At 41.3% G+C, this 19,186-nt stretch overlaps 1 protein-coding gene and 1 long non-coding RNA gene across 5 annotated transcripts in view; one reads left to right on the top strand and one right to left on the bottom strand.

Annotated features, from left to right (window-relative positions):
* Positions 1 to 19,186, bottom strand: part of ABCA1 (ATP binding cassette subfamily A member 1) — a 122,259-nt gene that overhangs the window by 3,730 nt on the left and 99,343 nt on the right. For all 4 annotated transcript variants that reach the window (XM_074330781.2, XM_019734159.3, XM_019734160.3 and 1 more), the window contains exons 32-49: positions 18,892 to 18,986; positions 17,597 to 17,629; positions 16,464 to 16,569; positions 15,702 to 15,776; positions 15,031 to 15,200; positions 13,556 to 13,733; positions 11,508 to 11,623; positions 11,256 to 11,400; positions 9,285 to 9,408; positions 8,116 to 8,245; positions 7,734 to 7,854; positions 6,862 to 6,924; positions 6,126 to 6,232; positions 3,567 to 3,708; positions 3,066 to 3,200; positions 1,976 to 2,079; positions 1,231 to 1,323; positions 332 to 575 (exon numbers count right to left, since the gene is read on the bottom strand). In XM_074330781.2, the coding sequence (XP_074186882.1) occupies positions 332 to 575; positions 1,231 to 1,323; positions 1,976 to 2,079; positions 3,066 to 3,200; positions 3,567 to 3,708; positions 6,126 to 6,232; positions 6,862 to 6,924; positions 7,734 to 7,854; positions 8,116 to 8,245; positions 9,285 to 9,408; positions 11,256 to 11,400; positions 11,508 to 11,623; positions 13,556 to 13,733; positions 15,031 to 15,200; positions 15,702 to 15,776; positions 16,464 to 16,569; positions 17,597 to 17,629; positions 18,892 to 18,986 (2,181 nt within the window). The remainder of the gene's footprint in view (positions 1 to 331; positions 576 to 1,230; positions 1,324 to 1,975; positions 2,080 to 3,065; positions 3,201 to 3,566; positions 3,709 to 6,125; positions 6,233 to 6,861; positions 6,925 to 7,733; positions 7,855 to 8,115; positions 8,246 to 9,284; positions 9,409 to 11,255; positions 11,401 to 11,507; positions 11,624 to 13,555; positions 13,734 to 15,030; positions 15,201 to 15,701; positions 15,777 to 16,463; positions 16,570 to 17,596; positions 17,630 to 18,891; positions 18,987 to 19,186) is intronic.
* LOC141571161 (uncharacterized) lies at positions 552 to 2,594 on the top strand. The gene is made up of 3 exons (XR_012495870.1): positions 552 to 692; positions 1,905 to 1,984; positions 2,458 to 2,594. It is a non-coding gene; the product is annotated as an uncharacterized LOC141571161 (long non-coding RNA).

Below are 19,186 nucleotides of genomic sequence, written 5' to 3'. Positions count from 1 at the left end.
AGTGCCAAGATATGTTTGATGTTATCTAATGTAAATAGATAGGCACCTGGCAAAATGCCTGGCCCATGGCAGGTACTCAGTAAACGGTAGTTAATGATGATTATTAATATAATCGATTCTCACAATAACTCTAAAGTAGAGAGTTATCTCCCTTTTCAGATTCACAGAGGTTTAATAAAAAACACAGCTAGTAGAAGATCAGAAATTCAAACTCTGATCATCTACACTGCTCGAGGGCCCATAATGGGATGGAAAAGGGAGCAGGACTCCTCACCTTAAAAAATAAATCGAAAAAAGAAAAAGAAATATATTTTTGATATTCAAAGCTTACTTGGTCAAGTGTTGTCTGAGAAACAGAGTAGTCTTCTATGTGGAGTCGCTTTTTGTTCTGGGAAAGGATGCTGAATATCCTGGCCAGGGAAGATAATGAAGATGGAAGCTGGTATTGTAGCATGTTCCGGTGCTTCTCTTTTAGGACACTTCCTGGAAAGGCGAGTCCAAAGAACTCCTGGACAGGCTTCAGATCAGGGTTGGACCCTGCTATTCGTACAACTATTGTATAACCATCTCCAAACCTGAAAGCAGAAAAAAGAAGTCCAAATGGAAGATTCTCAGGACACCTCTCAAAAGAGTAATTAACCCCAAAAACCCAACTTGAGCCATGAAAAAGAGAGGTCCCTGAGAGACCCAGAGTAAGTATCTGAGAGGAGGAGCTAGTTATCATTTACTGAACACCTATTCTATGTGAGGTGTGTGCTGAGTGCCTTGGGTACGTGATTTAATTTAATCCTCAGCTAGACTTACGAAGCCTGATGGACGTTCCAGAGAAACAAGCCTGGGGACTTAGTCACTAGCCCATAGTAGAGCTCCTAAGTGGTAGGGCCAGATGTAGACCCATTTGTGTTTGATTCCAACGCCCATGCTCTAACCATACTGGCATGCGTAAAATTTTCAATTTCATCTATATAACAAAGCTAGAAGGTAAACATTCCTAGGAAATTGACTCTCAGAAAGGTTAAGTAATTTGTCCGAGAGCACACAATCAATAAAAGGTAAGGAGAATTTGAACACAACTCTGTTTGACTTCAAAGCCCTCATTCTTTCCACTATACCATTTTGTTCAGTTTATTTCCCCTTATTCTAGAGCCACCATTTATACACACCAAAAAAAAAAAAAAAAAAAAAAAAAAGCTTTCTCAGGCACTATTCCAAAGAAATTATCTTCGTTACCTATTTTTCAGATGTTGGACACTGCCAAGACACCTGAACTTCCCATTGACCATAATTGCCATCCTCGTGCAAAGCGCTTCGCATTCTTCCATACTGTGGGAAAACAATGAGGTTTTAGCTTGAGAGAGATGCTCCTGTAACCATTAGAATATCACTGTGACATCTGGCATTTCAAAGAAATATTCCCAGTATCCCAGGGCATAATTGAATCCTGTTACAAATACATAAAGATGTAAGAATAACACTGTTCACTGCAGTGCTCTTAATAATTGTGAAAAAAGCTGGAAACAATCCAAAAGTCTACAAAGAGGGGAACAGTTAAATAAATTAGGGTATATCCTAATGGAATACTATGGCTGTAAGAAATGATTGACTTGGAATAATGTTCACAATATATTGTGAAGTGAAAAAGAGCAGTATATATACGAAGTTTGCATTTTTGTTCATAAATCACACACAGACACACACATAGATTTTCATTAAGAAAACTGCAAAGATATTATTGCCCAATGACAGTAATATTAGGTTGGTGCAAAAGTAATTGCGGCTTTTGCAATTATTTTTAACCTTTTAAACCGCAATTATTTTTGCACGAATGTAATGGTTACCTCCAAGTGATGCAATTTCGGCAATTGTTTTTCTCATTGCTTTTCTGTATTTTCTGATTTTTACAGTGATCATATATACCAGTGGGAAATTTAAAAATTACACAACATAGAAGCCAAGCCAAGTCTTCACTACAGACCTGTGAGATGTAAGCACTACTGATCTCCCTTCCTTGACGATGCTTAGAGCACAATTCCACAAGAACCGCCGAGCTTTAGGATCCATGCCTGTGGTCGGTTCATCCTGTAATTACAATAAAATAAGTCCTATTATTTGATGAAAAAAACATTAAAACTAGATTTCTTTTTAGATGCAGAAGCATCTTCGAACTAGCTAGAATTTTAACTTAACATTCTATTTATTAATGATGGACCAAAGAACCAGACCTTACATATAAGAAAAACAGTTTACTTTTAAAAATGTCCCACTGAGCAGGAAACTCAATTTTTTATGAAATTAAATGTTTCCAAAATAACAGAAAGCAAAGGGGAAAAGCCATTTAGTTTTTATCATCTTTTCATGACTGAAAAGTATATGCTAAAAATTCTCTTTGTCTGAAATCTCTACTGAAGTCAGTATAAGGTGTGGGTAAAATCCCTTCTCTTCTTTTTTTTTTTCTAGCTCACTCCAGCTTTGCCTGTTTTATTGGACTTGCTAGTCTTAGAGAAACAAATTCCAGATCTAAATGGCCTGAATGACATTAAAGCCTCAACCCAAGGCTTTTTCCTGTAATAATTTCCATGCTCTTCTCCGCCACAGAAGATGAAGGGTCAAGGGCCACTGTCCAGTCTAATCTGTTTCCATCTCTCTGTATAGAAGGATTATGACCCAGGTGCTACCTTGGGGATCTTGAAGCTGTATCCACACCCTCCATCTTCAGGGGATGAACACAGATGGTCAGAACGAATGTTCCAGAGAAAGGTCAAATCACACACCCAGCCTCAGCCACGCTTGTCAGGGTTCTCCACGCCAGAGAAACAAGGTCCCTATAGTATCTCTCTTTTGGAGTAGCTGAGGGCACGGCAGAGCCACCCAAGCAAGTGTCAAGGAGAGGGATAAGACAAGGGAGCTTCCCTCTAAGGTTCTCTAAGGCAGCTGTGCTGTTTCTGGTCGGGAGAGGGGAGCTTGCCATGGGCAAGCCAGGCACGCAGCATCCCTACACATACAGAGCTTTGGAAAAGTGTTTTCCATTTAGGCCAGAATAGTTTTCCATTTACAGTCACACTCACCAGAAACACCACAGGAGGCCCGCCAATCAAAGCCATGGCTGTTGAAAGTTTGCGCTTGTTGCCTCCACTGTAGTTACCAGCATATTTTTCTCCATACTTCACAAGGCCCAGCTTCCGAATTGCCCATTCACCAACCTAGAGTAATAAAAAAGCTCCTTTATTTTTATCTGGTTTGGTAATGTTATCATGCTTTCTTACCCTTACCTACAAAAATTCTTTTACTGAGTAAAACCACATTCTATAATCGTGATCTGGCAAGTGCTGAGGAGCCAAAAGCAGGGGGAATGGCACTTCCTGCCTCCAGCATGTGCCTGGACACCACTCCCACCCCACCGCCACCACAGATTCCCACCCTGAAAGTCGGTGCAAAGAGCCAGATTTCATCCTGCTGCATCCATGAAGAACAGCCTGAAGCCGGTGGTCATGTGTGCAAGTCAGAGACATAAGGTATATTGTCAGGATGCCAAAGGAGGAAGGCTGGCTTGCAGGTGCCCATGGTACCTTGCCAACTTCTTTCTCTGGGACTCCTCTCAGGAGAGCGAAGAACTCCACGTGTTCTCTCCCAGTCAGCAGCTCTGTGATGGCATCGAACTGAGGGCAATAGCCCATGTTCTGATGTACTTCATGGATGCTTGATAAGATACTGCGAAGATACACAAAACGTGTTAGGGTTTAGACATTTACAGGTACTCTGAGCAGACAATTTTGCCAAGTGTTCCTATAAAGTGTGCTCGGACGTGACAAAAATACCAGTGAGCACTCTTGCTGTAGCTTGAGGGAACAGCCTTTCTGCCCCCAGGATGCGAGCCCCTTCCTGTCACTGTCCTGCCCAGTCCTTGCACTTGGCTCCCCAACACCTCAATATGCAGGCTCAGTCCCATTTTAGCATGCCCGAGTCCATCCCAGTAGGAGCAACCATCTTTACCAATGATCTCAGTCACACAGTCCTGGAGCCGTAACACTAACTTCCATCCTAGACTTGATTCTGTGGTCCTGTCATATGTATCAAGTACCTTGTTGCCCCAAAGTCTCCTTCATGGCCACCCAGATCAGGGCCCAGCAACTCTGGGTGTGATCTCCCTCTGTTCTCTGCTGCCCATATGTTGTCTTGACCACAGCATGTTCCAAACTCCTTGGTCCTGCTAAATATCCAACCAAGTCACCCTCCTGGTTTTTAAGGGATTTTGTTGTAGTTGGTTTTTAAATCACAGACCCTCTGAGAATCTGGTAACAGGAAAAGCTATATCCATAGGCACAAGTTTACATGTATTGGTGGGGTGGCGTTTAAGCACTATGAAGCCAATCTCAGGTTAAGAATCCCTGATGTGGGAGAAGCTCAGTGTCCACATCCAGTCTGATGGCTGTACCTCAGCCACCTCTGGACAGCCCTGAGTTTGGCCTTTCAGCGGTATTCATTCCTCTCTGCATATCTAATCAGTACTCCCAGATCCAGCCTTTTCCGGAATTATAATCGAGATGCCCATGGGCACTGCTTGGCTCTCAAGCTCTACTGTGCGAGCCAGCTCTTACAGCCAGTCACTGTCACAAACCCTGGTTTGAGGCACTTACTGCCTTCATTATTGTATGATGATGCCCCAGAAGCCTGGTGCTAGAAACAAGCCTGGGGAAGCAGGGGTGCAGCCTCAGGCCTGCTATTCTAGAATTTCTGTTCTCTTTAACCTCCTTTACATGCTACTGAAAAAACTAGTAAGAGACAGACGAGGAGACCCAAAAGTACAATAAGTCCCTCGCTCTTTTCAGTTTTATGGGCTTCTAGCCCCCCATCCAGTGTTTTCCAGTTGTGAGTCATCATCCATTAGTGGCTTGTGAAATAAATTTATTTGGTCACAACCAGTATTTTTTTTTAATGACATGGTATAGAGTAGAATAAGAAATATCAGAGTGCCCGCACGACAAGTAGTAAGAGTCGGTATTGTTTTACGGAACTTTCAAGTTATATGCATGCCTATGTCTTACGTAGTTACTGGGTTTAGAAGTAAAATGTATTTGCTACTATGGGTCATGGTCAGAAAAGTTCAAAAGGCACTGCCTTGTACCATCTCCAAGTCAAAAGCCTAGAGAAGCCCCACATATTTCAAGTACTCAAGGGTAACATGACCTAACAAGTCTCCAAAGCAGAGCTGTACTCCTAATGGTCAGATTGCTTAGTGACCTATGCATTCTCAGGTGACAGCCTGATGGTGGCCTCATCGATTGGTACAGCCTTTAGAAAGGGCAATTTGGCAAGTGCATCCCCTTTTACCTTGGAGGAATTTTCCCTGAGGAAATCATCAAAGATGAGTATAAGGACATATTTACATAATGAAAAACAAACTAATAAATGTCCAACAATAAGAAATTATTTAAACTATTGGTATTCGTACATAGGGGAATTTTATGCAGCAGTGTAAAATTCTATATCTTAGAATGTATAACCCATTGAGAAATAATCATAATATACTGATTAACAATAAAAACTAATTTTAAAAATCCCAATACAGTAGGGTTCAATTTTATAATGCATTTATATGTGTATATAAAATAGATCTGGGGTGACGAGAATGTTCCAGAAACTGGATTGTGATGATGGGCTGTACGGCTCTGTAAATTTACTAAAAATCATGAATAGTACTTTTTTTTTTTTCTTTCCCCTTTCTCCCCCGCCGCCACTCTGGTTCAAGCCATTGTTTCTCAGTCTAGTAGTCCGCTCGGCTGAGGCAGTCGGTCACCCGCAGCAGCACGCGGTGACTTCAGTGTTAGGAGCATGGCGCTCCAACCACCTGAGCCACCAGGCTGGCCCCTGTACTCTTAATAGAAGTAATTGTACGGTATTTAAATTATACTTGAATAAAACTTGAAAAAACCAGAATGAAACTGAAAGGAAATGTAAATAGTGGCTATCTCTAGGTAGTGGGATTAGAGGTGATTTTGAATTTCTTTACACTTTATTTCAACAATTTGATAAACTCTATATAGCATATTATGTTATGATCATAAGCATAATATATTTAAGTAAAATTTAAAAACTCTTTGGGGCAAAATACAGACCACTTTTCTCACCTGTTTTTGTTCAGGAAAGCATCTCCTCTGGTAACAGTGGTATCTCCAGTTAACATCTTGAAAGTGGATGATTTTCCAGCCCCATTAACTCCCAGGAGACCAAAGCACTGAAAAGATTGGGTAAATTTGTATAAGCAAATTAGGAAGAATCTGAATATAAATGGCCATTATTAAGTAGTCACCTCAGCTTAGTTTTGAATATAGATAGCATAATTTTCAAATATCAGTGAAGAGTCAAAAATTTTCTTGGTATTAAAGGAATCATGTGCACGTTTAAACAGATATTTTATAACGGGACCATTTTAAATGTGGGCATATTTTGTCATACTATCTGAGTTGTCAGGTTGAGGCCAAAGTTAATGAGTGAAAAACAGTAATGAAAGCCAACTAGTCAAATTTCACCATCTAATCTGGCTAAAGGGTATGAAAGAACACAAACACGAATGAGAAAAGAGAAAATCAATTTTTTAAAGTCTATTTGAATTTCATCATCTTGAACACATCTCAAAAATCACATGTTGGATGTGCATGTTTTTCTTAAACTGCCCAAGCTTACCCAAACCGTTCTCTTTTGACTTACGGGGTCCCCATCCTCTTAACAACTGATTGCTCCACATAGACACAATCAGAGAAGCCTTTAAAAGCCACTTCTACCCCTTCCTGACATTGTTCTTGAATAGGGGAGAGACAGTCTGAATTAATAGGGACAAATACAATGGCGACCCAGTGCCTTTACCTCGCCAGGAGGAATGCCCACACAGATCCTGTCAACAGCTGGCTTCCTCTTCCTTCTATAGATCTGCAATGAACAAAATGCAAAAATGCATGAGCCGCAGTGACTCACAGTTATCCCAGGCAGCTGTGGAAGAAGAAATTATAGCCCAAACACACCATGAAATTGGACTCATCGATAAGATTAAGTCACATATTAGATGTGCTAAGAGCCTTGGTATATCTCTGTGGCAACCAGCTTCTGAATGACTCTGAAGCTCAAAATACAAGTGAATTTCTTTTTCATTTTCAATCTAATATCAACATTTTAAAAACCCCAGTGGTCATTTATGTGGCTACATAATTTTTCATTTACTTAATATAGAAAGATACTATAGATATTTTACAAATTAAATTCTACAGGGTAAAAATTTGTAATCAAAACATTGCAAATATTGTACATATTATAAAAAAAAAAGTGAACTGCTGGGATTCTGGCACCTAGAGTGGGCTGAAACAACCCTGCTCCTGAGTAATGGAGATTTACCAGCTTTTCAACTATGAAACTCAAATCAACCAGTTAGTCTCCTTACAATAGCTTTGAATAGTTAGACAATATTAGTATGTTTTAATAAATAATACACAAATGTGAGTGTGAAAAACAAATATACTCAAGAATGAGAAATCACATTTCCAAAGTTTTCTCAGTAGGATTTCTTTCATTAGGAAGTCCCCACAGTGTATTTTAAATAAAATTAAATTGACAGAAATTTGGTAGATTCACATTTTGGGATACATACTCTTTTTTATTAAGCAAGTCAGCAAAATGCTAGTTTCCAACATATAAAGCTGAAAAAATTGAAGACAAGTTGTTATGGCCTAGATTCACTGCCTCACCTTAGTCAGGTCCTTGATTTCCAAGATGTCATTCTGTCCTCCACCATCAAGAATTCTCTGTCTTTCCCGCCTCACATCTTCATCCTCATCATTCAGGGGAGGAAGCTTTGCATTTACAGGTCTTGGGGGAAAAATTTAAGAAAAATCAACCTTCCAAGCTGTTTTTCAAGAGAAAAATCCAGTTCCTTAAACAATCCTATAAAACCTATTCTCCACAGTTTCCAGAACCAGCAGTGTTAGGTCCTGGGGATACCCACACTAGGAAAGAGTTTGATTATCCGCTTTGACTTCAGTTCAAACCAAACACCACTGAAGACTGTTTCCATGCTTCTCCTCTGTGACCCTCAACCAGGTGCTCCATCAGTTCTGAGAAAAAGCTCACCTGGGCCTGATGAAGAATCTGTACTGGATCAGAACAGTGATGAGGAAGAACAGCACCCCTTCCACGGCCATGGCGAAGAGGTTTCGTCCCACCAAGTCCCAAGAGAGTGGCGAGACGAAGCGATTCTCCCCTAGCAGACACAAAGCAGAGATCCAGTCAGAATGGAGGCACCAAAGATCATAGCCCTTCCTCAAATTCAAGCTCAAATTCACCTCTCTTCCTGGAAATACCAACGGTTATTGCCCATGACAAGAAAAAAGTGTACGGGAGCGACCACTTTCCAAGTCTGATTTAATGGAAGGTTTTGGGGAAACATACTGTGACCCAGTACTAACTAGAATTTCAGAGCCAACATGTATAAGATCTGTAATGTCATCTAAGAGATATAATATTTCCTTTTCAATGAGATGTTAAAAATCCTTTGTCAAAAGGCAAGCAATCCCAGATACTTTTTAGGGCCACTATTTTAATAAATTATACACTTCACTAAGATTAAAGAGTACTTTAAAAAGACGTCCCTTTCAACAGCACGTAATATAAACTAGAGACCCAATTAAATCACCTGGTTTTATGTAAATATTCCTTAAATCCTTATGTGTCTCCTTTGTACCTTCAAGTTGAACAAAAAAGTTTCTGTCCTATGTCCCTTAAATAACATGGCCCATCTAACTTATATGAGCCAGTGGATAAAGAACATAGTAATGTTGCCACAGAAGAAATACTTCTGAAGACTATAAAGGTAGAAAGAACTGCAATAAATTACCTTTTTATCAATGATATGAAAGATAATTTACGGTCACATCTGCAGACCCGTGATTTTCCTAAGAGAGCCAAAGTTTAAATCTTTCCTTCTGATAATGTGGCCTGTATCTAATTCTCAAAGCTGCGGTTTGACTTTTCCAATTACTCTGACAAACCCAACCGGTGGCATTAGGCACTGGGTTCAAGCTAAAGCCAGTATTTTCCTTATCTCCAAAACTGCCCTCTCACTTTTCTCAGTGCTGTCACAAGACTCAAGCCACAACCAGCTGTGTTGTCATCAGCCCTATCAATATAGGGAAGTCCTGTGCCCAGTCACCGGTCTCTTTCCAAAACAAAGTCCAGGGTACTAAGGCCTGTGCAAACCTCCATCTCTATTAAAACATCCTGCAACCACTGCTGTCACTCACCAAACCTTTCCAAGGCATCAGCCATTGCCTGGTTTTTCACCATGTCAATGAGCCCCCGTCCAAGGCAAAAATGTGGGAAGATCAGGAACACAGACTTCAGGATATCATTGATGTTATTCAGCTTCTAAAGAAAAAAAGACAGAGGGAGACTGAATGTCTTTGCAGTTTAAGCTAAAAATTTATCTAAGTCTGAAGTATGGTAGAGAAGAAAAAATTTGATTCCCTGAGGTCAAACTGAACCTTTGAATTCTGATACCAAAAATAGCAGCAGCTATAGCTGATGACATATAACATAATAAAATTTTGCTCTTTAGAAAATTTAGAGTATGCTATGAGTATGGAGAAATACAATCAAAGTTTAGAAACATGGTTATGTTTAATCAGAAGCAAATCCATCAAAAAATATTTGCTTAGCATATTAAAAGCAAATTGCTCATGTCTGAGTCAATATTTCAGTTTTAGGATTTTGTGGAAACTTAAATAATTCTTGAATATATCAAGTCAGCCAGTGGCTAAATATCCAACAACTGAGTAAGTTTCTGGATGCACTGTGCTACAGCACAAGTAAGGCAAAGGTTAATAAGAAATAAGTCTCTATTCTGGGGAAGAAAGACATGGAGACGGGAAATTACTACATAATTGGATACGTGTTCCACGGGCAGCACGAACTGAGGGATCTGGGGGCACAGAGAAAAGAGAGAGCACCTCCCACAGGGCAAGAAAGGAAAGCTTCACATTCAAGTTCAATCTTGAAGGGTAACTGTGACAGAAGGAAGGCATTTTTTTTTTCTTCTTTTATTTTTTTAATTTAAATTATATTAGGGAACAGTTTGCCTCTCCAGGGCCCATCAGCTCCAAGTCACTGCTGTGGAGGGTGCAGCCCAGCTCCAAGTCCAGTCACCACCCTCAACCCTAGTTGCAGGGAGCGCAGCCCACCATCCCATGCAGGAATTGAACCGGCAACCTCGTTAAGAGCTCACGCTCTAACCAACTGAGCCATCCGGCCACCCTTCTGGCAGCTCAGTGGCAGCTCGTTGTCTTCAATCTAGTTGTGGAAGGCGCAGCTCACTGGCCCATGTGAGAATCAAACCAGCAACCCTATTGTTCAGAGATCACACTCTAACCAACTGAGCCATCCGGCCACCCAGGAAGGGCATTTTAAGCCAGGAATACAGGAGTATGGCAGATTTAAGGGACAACTCAGCTGAAGCTTATGGCGCCTTGGGGAAAGGTGTGGTGGGAACTGGCCAGAAAGGGTTGTACACCTCTGAAAGGCCTTACGTGCTAAGTTAAGGTGTCTGGACAAAGGCAATCACAACAAGAAAGGACAGGGACCCTTGTTTAAGAGATCTGTAATTGGAAGAACTGACAAGGTAACCAGTTCAATGTGGGAAATAAACAAAAGCACAGCACATAAGGTGACTCAAACGTTGCCAGCTTGGGTGACCAGGCAGATGGTAATGCCATCCAGTTCTGAGGGGAAAGATGTTTAGGACATGTTGAGTCTGGGGCATCTGTAAATTACCTAAACAGAGCTATCCATTAGGCAAGTGAGAATGTGAGACTAGAGTTCCAGGGAACAATCGGGGCCAAAGGCACAGAATTGAAAGAGACCGACCTAAGACACTGAGAGGCGTGGTGGCAAAAGCCTCTGGAATGAATGGTGTCATCCAGAGATGGCATCTAAAGTGGAAAGCAAAGATAGCAGAGGGCCATATATTTGGGTAAGCAGCATTCAAACACAAAGGAGTATAAAAGAACTTGTCAAAGGAAACTGAAAGGCTTGATTGGAGAAATCTGAGGAAAAGGAGGGGAGAAAGGTGCCATGCAAACCCAGGGGAGAGAGGAAAAGGACAGAGTGGTCATCGGTGGCAATAACCCAGACAAGTGGAGTAAGATGGTGATTAAACACTGTCCTCCGGCTCCCAGAGATGCTCCTCCCAGCAGGAGGTGGTTTTTCACAGAACTCACATTGTTGGTGAAGAGCTCCAGCACAAAAGTGGCCACGCTGCCATTAATCCCGATGAAGAGGTTCACGCTGGTGAGGACCACGTAGGCTGTGCTGGGGATCTTGAACACGAAGGAGGCTGGGTACATGAGAGGTGTGATCGACCACCTGGTGGGGCACAGACACAAATGTCCACTGGATGTCCCCTGCCTTCCCTCTGACATGGGGCACCATATGCCTTACCCACCTATATCCCCCACCCAGAGGAGCCTTACCCATACAGCAAAAGCAGGAGGGCTAGCACAGGCAGGTTGGTGGAGGACACATAGGACTTCTGCTGGAAGCAGATGAAGATGATAACGACCAGCGTGGCAGGGACCACATAGTTGCACTAAAAGTGAAACAAGGAAATAAAGTTCACCCCTACCGTCAATGATAGAACACATCTCAAGGCTTCACCATCATCAGACAAGAAAGGGCAGATAAACATATTGGAGAATGACTGAATTAATGAAGCCACATAAACTATTAATCAGAATACTGGACAATACATTTTGACAAGCATTTTACCCTTGGCTGATTTTATAAACTGCATGCCCTTTCTGTCTTTCCAACAGTGAAGTAAACTTAATGAACGATGGATTCCCAATCAGAATAATTTCAATTTCACAGGCAACAAAGAAGCTTCCATTATTCTTCCTGAAGATGATTGTGTCTGTTTCATCATTAATGCTATATTACAGTCTGCCCAAATTCAATCTCACATGCAATCTACTTATAATGTAAGTGCTTATAACATGAACGTCAGAATTGTTTCATCACACTGAGAATAATTTCAAAGTCTATCCTGACAGTGTTATCAAGAATTAAAATGCACAAATAAAGACTTGACCTCCAGATAGTTATGAGAATTCACAGCTAGCAGAACAAAGCACAGGCAGGGGTGTGGGTCTGTCAGCTGTTAGAAGAATTTGCAACTTCAGGCTGCAGGGCTCTGCTTCAGTCCCACCCAACTCAAGGTGTTTATCAACAACTTAGATGAAGACGTGATTATAGCAAATGTCAGAGGCTCTAAAGCATAGGAAGGGCAGATAATACACAGGAAGATAAGTGACATTCCTGAGTTAGGGACCTGCTATTTCATCTCTGAATCTCCTCTGCTTGGCAGAGTCAGACACATAGTGAGCACTCAGTATGGGTTTACTGAATAAAACAAATACTGGATCAAGATAAAAAGCAAATGGACACTAAACAGAATGCAGTTTAACAAAGATAAATATAAAGTTTAGGTTCAAAAAAGTCACCTGCATTAGTATAGAATGAAAAAGACCCCATTTAGCAATACCTGTCAAACAGAGATTTCAGTTCACCACCAAGTTGCCAACAAGACAGGGCTACTTCCAAAATGCAATGCCCTTGGGCTGAGTAATAGAAGTAGGGGATAAAAATCAACTCTCTCTAGACTTGTCACCATTCAGACCACAGCCTGAACAGAAGGTTCATGCTGGGTTTTGCCTTTTCCAAAGTGACACTGACAATATGGAACCTGGCCACAGCAAGGCAATCAGATCAGAAGAGTGACAAGTCAGAGAGGCTTGCTTTAATCAGCACAGACACCATCATCACTCACACGTGGACAGTGCTTTAGAGATTACAAAGTGTGTTATATAGCATCTCATCTGGGGGAGGCTTAGGTTAAATGAAAGCTATCTTCAAATATCTGAGGGGCTGTCCAGTGGGAGAAGCATTCAATTTGTTCTGTGTGGCTTACAATTAATGGAATCCATAGGGAGATATAGTTCAACTTCACTTTACAAAAAATGGAACTTCGGAATTCTTTGAAGTCCTGTATTTGGTCTAAACAGAAGTAATATACTATAGGTGACAAGAAGACGTATTTGCAATAGATCGATAAAATGTGCAGAGTTTTCAAATGACAAATGCATTCGTAGTACCACAAAGAATACCAACTCTGGAGGTTAAAATCTATCAGACAAGTTAGAGGCACTAGAGTTTTGACTAACAGTCTTCCACCTCATTGTTTCTTTGAAAAGTTTGCACTTAGGAAATCAAGTGGTGGTGGTGGTGGTGGTGGTGGTATTAACTGCAGTCACTGTGGACAGATTTTTTCTCTTGGTGTTAGATCAGCTCTGTACTTACTATTATATTTGGCGACATGAAAGCGTGCGTACAACTGCCTCTGCCCTTTCCTTTTCCATTCCTCTACAGACTCGGTAGAACACCTCCTGGTGATGGGGGCTCTTTCACCCAACCCATCACTCTGATGGAGACGCACACAGCAGCAGCAGACCGGGGTCCTTACCATATCCCACACAAAGTTGGAGAGCCAGTAGATGACGGGCTTCACTCCACTGATGAATTGGAGGTGCTTCGCTTTGCTGACCCGCTCCTGGATCAGGAACACGACAAAGCTGGCTGGGACGAAGGACATCGCAAAGATGACACAGATGGACACAAGGACATCCACTGATGTTGTCATCCTGAAAAAAAAAAAGGCAGTGAGGATACGAGGGGCCACTGATGCAATTGAAGGCTCAATCAGGAGGACACACACAAATATCTGAAGCACAACACAGGGAAAAATAACCTGTTCACTAAATATGTTTTTTTCAGGGTTAAAGGTGATTTTTTCAAGTCAATACAAAACAAAACAACCCCCAAAACCTGACGATTCAACTGCAAAACTGATTCCCTGCAGATTAAAAAAAGTTCACTGTCAAAATGAAACTATTAAAGAAAGTCTGAGAGTGGCCTATGGCATTCACTTTGTTTCACTGTTTTTGACCTTGTAAGAGCAATAAATTGTAAATTTTCACACACAAAGGACTAGAGTAGCTTGAAAATTGAATTATGCAGAAATATTAGTGTGAAAGCATTCAAATAAGTTCATTTCTGGCTGTTAATAAATTTGAAAACAACAGCACGTGGCATATCAATCTAACACATACAAAAATTCTATCAGATTCTTGTAAGAACAGACTTATGAGCCCATTAAACAGGGTATAATATAAATTAGATATATTTTATATATATTGCATATTATATATTATATACTTACAATATATATTTATATATATTACATATATTATATAAGCTCGGTATAGACATATACCAGTGACATATATTGGTATTTTATACAAGATACGCACAAATAATAACTATGCCATGCCCCATATACAGAAATGGGACCCAACATGTGTTGAGTATCAACTACATGCCCAGTGCTGGACATGGCAATTTACATGAATTGCCTCATTTAACACCATACATCTAGAAAGTTTAGAAACCAGATTCAAATCCAGATGTCCATGATGACAAACGATACATGCTTTACCTATTTCATACCGGCTTTAACTTCACACACATTGTCAGAGAGACACTCACACACAGTTCAGGAATTAAGACACACAAGCTGATAGCATATTTCACCAAATTAACAAACAGTGGTATTAAACTGATTTTTTTTTATTAAACATTGTGTTGATGATGGTGACTTAAAATATTTTTAGGATTTTATTAACAATTTAACTTACTTTCTATTAGAGTTCACTAAGTGTAATGATTTTTACATGTAAGAGTCATTTATCTTCTGCACTTTAATCCCTGCCATCCAATCATAAACTGATCATTTTCTGCCCAGAGACTGGACCCACACAGACATACCATAATGTAGCTGCTGCTCTTTAACCAGCTTCATAGCTCCTTTCCCTGCTCCACCATTATCCCAAACACCCTCCCCTCCCACCACCTGATCCATTCAGACACAGCTACACTTACAGAGCCACTTCCGAGAGCTGCTGCTTGGTGAGATTCAGGGGGTGATTGAAAGCAGTAATCCCATACTGGCTGGGGTTCGCTCCCTTCTGCAGGTTGGCCCGGAGAATGGCATTGTTGATGACATTCAAGAAAGAGCTGATGGCATGCCACCCCTTGTTGTTGAACCACACCTGAAATAAAACATACCAGATATAAGGTAATGCTCCCAAACCCTGCTCCAGGAGGTGGGTGCACATACACAGAACATGCATGTAAACTTCAGAAATTCCAGTCACGTGCCAAGACAAAACACAATGGTCGCACAACATGGCAAAGTGATAACAGCAGCCAGGGTATACTGCACCCTGGCCGTATAACCAGGCACTGTGTTGACTACCTTCTATCTTTAACTCGTTTATTCCTCACCACAGCTTTGAGCCAGGATTACTGTCTCCATTTTACAGATTAGGAAACTGAGGCTAAGTAATTTGGTCAAGGTCACAGTGGTTCACCTGGTGTGTCCAGAGGCAAAGCAAATTCTCATTGCATATTGTATGGCCTCGCTGGTAAAATTACTAGACTGTTCTTTTCTATCATGACTACCCCTGTCAATGTTGTCACGAGCTGAAAAGTACTTTAGAGAACATAAGGATTATTGTTCATCAAGAAGCTACTGGAACAAAGGACTTTACCTTGACGTTATTTTTCGTGTCCAGTCCTGTCATGAACCTTCCCAAGCTGCTGAGAAATCGGTCTGCGGAACTGTCCTGTGAACAACAGAAATCTGCCTCAGTTGGGATGGTTCATTTGCAAAACGTACCATGACTACCCTGCTCATGACAATGAAATTTCAAGCCACTGAATAACTCGCTCCTGAGACACAAATGACCAGGAATCTAAAGCATCAATGTTGCTATGAGCCACAAGTCTTGAAGGAATCATGGGGAAACCCTGTGACTCAAAGTCCTAAGACACTGATGTCTCGCTGTAACTGGGTGGGGTGGTGAGTATTCTTCAAAATATTCCCCTGGTGTCATCCTAAGACACAAGACTACACCCATCGTGCTGATACGTCAGACTTACGGGGTCTGTGCCACAAAAGCAGAGCTGCAGACTCCAGGAGGGAGTATCACTGCCATCTGTGACCCTAGAGTCTCTATCATATCTGATCCCCTCAATTCTCACTAGAAAATGGGAAAGTTCAAGCACAGAGAAATGAAATGAATGCTCATTGGGTCCTAAAGCCTGCTGTCAACTTCAAGAAAATGACTTATTTCCTGTTTAACCAGTGGCTGTTTTAGAAAAGTATATTTGATCACTAAATGCCAGTGATGACTTTGTACTCAAAAGTCTTCAACGATAAGCTGCTAGATGATCGGATTTACCTGCCAACTCTCCCATGTACCAATAACTCAGGGCCCATTTTCTCATACGTCTTGGAATAGATACTATACCTTGGCCACATTCAAGTGTTTCTTCATTTGCTTGATGGCATCATTAACTTCTTGACTTGGAGGAAGTGCTTGAGAATTACTGGCCCCCAGGGAAAACCCTCCATACCTAAAAGAACAGCCTAACATTAAAACACAGACAGTGTAGTGTACAATGTCACTCAGTGGCAGACACTACTTGAGGGTGTACACGCCTCATGTGGATGAATTGCTTAGTCAAATTAGGACCAAAGTTAGACTCAGAGAAAGTTACAACTTGGCTTCTCTAATGGAATCTGGCAATCTCTCCACTCTTATGGTTCCTGCCAAATAGGAAGGACTTGGGCCTGAGTATGAACAGTTAGACATCTGAGATATTGAGGAAACAATGGTCAGTCAGCTCACAGGTGCTCCTCAGACTTTGGTGGCTGAGGCTTGAACTTGGGTCTCAAAGGCAAGCAGACGGGAGTCAGGATGAGTGGTGAGGCACACTGACCAGAGAGGCGAGGGCGGGCTTAGAGACAGGCCCTTAGCATGAGGACAACTATAGGGGTCCCTTTCCGCTCTGTTTAGACTTCTGTGGGTCCTGGCCCTCAGGAAAAAGGCAAAGAAGAAAAGTGGGAAGCAGTGCCAAAGAGCCAAGTTTTCAGGCAGCCATAGAAGGTATCTCATTTTTCATAAAATATGAATTGGCTCCAAGTAGTCTTCCTTCTTTTTTTCCCTGGTCCCACCTGTTCCTCCAAAGCACAGAGGGATAAATGGGTTACAATACGGTGAAAATAGATGGTTTTGATGCCTCTTATTTCATCCAAGACCCTCTTGGTCCTAATCCAAAGGCCTGAAAAATTTTCCTGGAGTCCCTAGGACTCCTGGGGATCTGATTCAAGACAACATGTGACTAGCACAGGTGTTCTCCTAACAACACAGTGCGTCCTCTTATGCATCTCACTGGAGACCCACAGGGAACTTCTGAGTCTCCTCAAGGAAATCAGGATGCCACATTTTCAAAGGCCTCTGAAGTGGCAGCTGGTCACTGAGCAGAAATACTAAGGGCAAAACAATCGCTAAACTATTTCCTGGGATCCAGGACACCTGCATCAAAATCATCCTGATATGGGAGTCAAGAAAAAGTAAAACACAGAAAGAGGTCCACTTACCTAAACTCATTCACCCAGATCTTGTTCTTTAAGCTGCAGAAGCCAAAGACAAACCAAAAATCAGTTCAAAGACACAGTGATCCTATTCCTAATGATTCAAAAGGAGTAAATATCTAGCAGAGGACACAACAAAGGAACAGAAATAATCCTATGACTAGGCTGGTGTTGTAGGGTTGTGCCCATGGAAAGCAGCCCTCATCAGCACGTCATTTCTTTTCCCCTCCTTAAAATCTTATTTATATGAAACTCATGCCTTGCATTAAACTAATTCAAAAACCACCTTATAGACAAAGATGGGACCAAACTGAAACTTTTTAAATTCAAAGTAATACATCAGTTTAGGGACAACATATGGAGAGGTTATGCCTCTTTCTTGGAAACTCACAGTAACTGTCATTCAAACATACCCTTGTCATTTAAAGTCACAGAGACCTCTGGAGAGGCCCAACTAGCCAAGTTCATGGGAAGGAAACCAGAAGAAACATTTCCTGAGTATTAGCGAAGTATTCAACATTCTACTGTGATGCCCCAGGAAGACCCCACAGCCAAGGCAGGCTCCTGAGTTGGCTCAGGGCTCTCTTCATAACACCATGTATTGTCACGCATCACATCCACGAGAGGTACCATATACCAGGGGTACCAAAAGAACGTATACAAGTGGACACTCGGTCAGTGTTGCTCAAGCAGTAGTTCGCCATAATCAGAAGTATCTGGATGCTGATGGTAACCACTTTGAGCACCTCTTGTAATTGCAGAAGTCAGACGTGACTTGTACACATCTTTTGTTATTGGTATATGGTGAGTATCACAATTTTAATAGTTTTTTCCTTTCTTAAAATGTGTATACATTTTTCTGGCACCGTGAGTGTGTGTGTGTGTGTGTGTGTGTGTGTGTGTGTGTGTGTGTAATATACATATATAATTTCATACATACATATATGTATCATTTCATTTAATCCTCAAAACAAACTCATAAGAGCAACATTATCATCCCATTTTATACGAACTAAAGATAACTGAATACTGCTGGTCAAATAGTTAGCAAGCGGAAGAATCAGAATTTGAATCCAAATATATTTTCATTTTGGAACCAGGCAGAGTCAATCTTGAAGCTGACAACTGAATGTTCATAATATTTCTCATTTTGTCTACTTTGAAAGAATATCCTAAACTTCCAATAGACAACAGCAGGCCAACATTTAATGTTTCCCCCACTACTCAGCCTACTCTTTTTAGATCTCTAATTCCTCTGGTCAGTAATGATAAAGCAAGGCCCAAATTCAGTAAATAATGACCTTTTGGCTATGATCTGCACATAGGTCTTCACCAGATAATCCGAAATATTTCTTCCCGTCAGGTTCTGAAGGATGTCCGCAGTGTTCTGTTTTCTCTATTATCACAGAAAAACCAAGCACATGTGTCTTTATGAACCAGAATGGGACACAAAGTAAATGAAGGACTACACTGACACATGTCCCTCAAACATGTACCACAGCGTGACGAGACCCTGCCCAAGGGTCCAGGCACTGCCATCAGCCAACCACCGAAGCTGGGTCTATCCCACCCTTGGCTCTGGCCATACACTTATGC

The sequence above is a fragment of the Rhinolophus sinicus genome, chromosome 16 (genome assembly GCF_057876585.1).
Source record: "Rhinolophus sinicus isolate RSI-liver-muscle chromosome 16, RSI-T2T, whole genome shotgun sequence".
NCBI classification, from domain to species: Eukaryota; Metazoa; Chordata; class Mammalia; order Chiroptera; family Rhinolophidae; genus Rhinolophus; species Rhinolophus sinicus.
Note: the sequence above shows the minus strand (reverse complement) of the source record. Positions and strands in the feature narration are given on the sequence as shown.